This window comes from Ornithorhynchus anatinus, chromosome 20, assembly GCF_004115215.2.
Source record: "Ornithorhynchus anatinus isolate Pmale09 chromosome 20, mOrnAna1.pri.v4, whole genome shotgun sequence".
NCBI classification, from domain to species: Eukaryota; Metazoa; Chordata; class Mammalia; order Monotremata; family Ornithorhynchidae; genus Ornithorhynchus; species Ornithorhynchus anatinus.
Window position 1 is genome coordinate 28,865,840 of NC_041747.1, and position 2,312 is coordinate 28,868,151.

At 66.0% G+C, this 2,312-nt stretch overlaps 1 protein-coding gene across 1 annotated transcript; it reads left to right on the forward strand.

Annotated features, from left to right (window-relative positions):
- Positions 1 to 240: 240 nt before the first annotated feature.
- FAM181B (family with sequence similarity 181 member B) lies at positions 241 to 2,312 on the forward strand. Its single transcript, XM_039915004.1, has one exon. The coding sequence runs from the start codon at positions 254 to 256 to the stop codon at positions 1,340 to 1,342; it is 1,089 nt and encodes a 362-aa protein (XP_039770938.1). The 5' UTR covers positions 241 to 253; the 3' UTR covers positions 1,343 to 2,312.

Consider the following 2,312-nt stretch of genomic DNA (forward strand, 5'->3'; position numbering starts at 1 on the left):
CCCGCGGAGCAAACCCGCAAAGAAACCCGAGTGTTTGCACGGACTTGAGGCCCCGCGGGGGCCGGATTGCGTGCAGAGGAGCCGCAGCCCCCGCGGACATTTGAGGCCTCGAGGGAGCAGGAGCACGTGCCCGGCAAACCCGCAGAGGAGGTGAAGGTCGCGCAGCGGTCGGTGCGGAAGGCCAAGTCGTTGGGGAAGGTCGAGGCGGGTCAGGCCGCGGGGTCGCGAAGCGGCGTTCGGAGCCGACCCCGGCATGGCCGTGCAGGCCGCCCTCCTCGCCCCGCATCGCTTCGCCCCCTTCCTCTTCCCCGGGTCCCCGGCGTCCGGGCCGCCGGGCGCCGACTCGCTCCTGCCGGGCCAGGGCGGCTGCCGCGGCGGGGACGAGAGCCGGGGGGCCGGGGTCCCCCGGCCCGACGGTGCGGCCGCCCAGGCCGGGGCCGGGGACTGCAGGGAGGCCACCCGGGACCTGCTGAGCTTCATCGACTCGGCCTCCTGCAATATCAAGATGGCCCTGGACAAGCCGGGTAAGTCGAAGCGGAAGGTCAACCACCGCAAGTACCTGCAGAAGCAGATCAAGAGGTGCACGGGCATGGCGTCGACCCCCGGCCCGTCGGCCCCCGGCCCGTCGTCGACTCCCGGCTCTTCGACGGCCGCCTCCGAGGTGCCCCCCAGGCGGCCCCCGGCGGCCTCGCCCCCCGCCGCCGCCTCCGGGACCCCAGCGGCCCAAGGCAGGACACCCCCTCCGCGGCGGGAGGGCGGGCAGGCGGCCGCCGCCCTGCAGAGCCGCAGCCTGGCCGCCCTTTTCGACTCCCTGCACCCGCCCCGCCGGGGCGCCCCTCCGGCCCCCGCCGCGGCCCCCCGCGCCTCCGCCGGCAGCCCGGGCCCCGCCAAGAAGCTGCCCCTCCGCCACCGCAACCTGCCCCCGTCCTTCTTCACCGAGCCCACCCAGGCCCGGGGCCCAAGGGAGCCGGAGAAAGGCGGCGGCGAGCCGGCGGCCGAGTTCTTCGACCTGCTGGGACCGGACTACGGCGGGGCCCAGCTGGAGCCCGCCCTGTTCGAGGGGCATCCGGCCGTGGTCGGGGGGCTGCTGTACCCCGAGGCCTGGAGCCCCCCGTGCCCCCTGCCCAAGAAGGCCTCCTCCGGCGGCCCCTTGACCTTGGACGAGTCCCTGGGTTCCGCCCCCGGCTTGGGGGCGACCGGCGGCGGGGGGGAGGAGACCCCCGGCCAGCCCCCGGCCTTCGCCCCTTTCTTCCCCGACTGCCCCCTGTCTCCTCCCCCGACCCCCCAGATGCCCTACGATTTCAGCGCGGGCTTTAGCCGGGGGGGCTTCTCCGGCCTTTAGAGCTTCACCTGGACGCAAGGGACCACCCCCCTTCACCTGGACACAGGGAACCCCCTCCTTCACCTGGACACAAGGGACTGAGAAATGACTATTTTGGGGGTCGTTCCCTCGCCTGAGAAGCAACGGAGGTTAGGGGTGAAGACTCTTCCCATCCGAGTCCCTCCTCACCCCGGCCAAGCGTCTTAAAACGGGAGCCCTGCCATCCCTAGGAAGAAAACCCCCGATGGGGTCTGCGTTTCTGTCCCTCAGACTTCTCTCTCCCCTCCCTGCCGGTCGCTGAGCTCTGCAAAAAATGGATTTGCGTGCCGTGGGTTTTCCATATCTCTCTCCCCTTCTCAATTCGGGGCTTTGCCCTGCGTTTTTCTTCGCAGGATGTTAGCTACTGCGGCGCGGCATCAAGAGGAAAGATGTGATTTCTTGGGGCGTCTTTCTAGATGGCAGCGGGCCTCGTGTCCTTAGCCGTCATTAAAGAGGGGAAGTTATATTTTAGAGGTGAACGATAGGGATAGATGTGACATTACGGTGAGAGGTCGGACTGTTTGGAAGCAGCCTGGACTGATTGTAGAGTTAGGTCCTTCCACACGTGTTAGGTTTTTAAGACACACACACACACACACACACATCCCCTTCTTTCCAGGGGGTTTTCACGAGGGGTCAGACGCACCACCTCACCACGTCCTTTCTGCGCCTTCCCTTCCGCCGCAGAGATAAGTTATGATAAACACGAGTCACTTTGAACGTCACCACCTCATGCACTTCTTCAACTTGCCAGAACATCACGTTTGACTCTTCGAAGAGGGAGACTACAGCATCCAGCTGTGCAGCGAACACCGTTTGAACTGCACCACACACCCGCCGTAATCATTTCGGGTCCGGGCTCTTTTAGGAATAATAGCGATGGTACTTGTTAAGCTCTTACTACGTGACTAGCGCTGTTCTAAGCCCTGGGGTAAGGTACCAGTTAATCATA

Excerpts from the sequence above, each read along its gene's own strand:
- FAM181B (XM_039915004.1), top strand. The coding sequence starts at position 254 with ATGGCCGTGCAGGCCGCCCTCCTCGCCCCGCATCGCTTCGCCCCCTTC.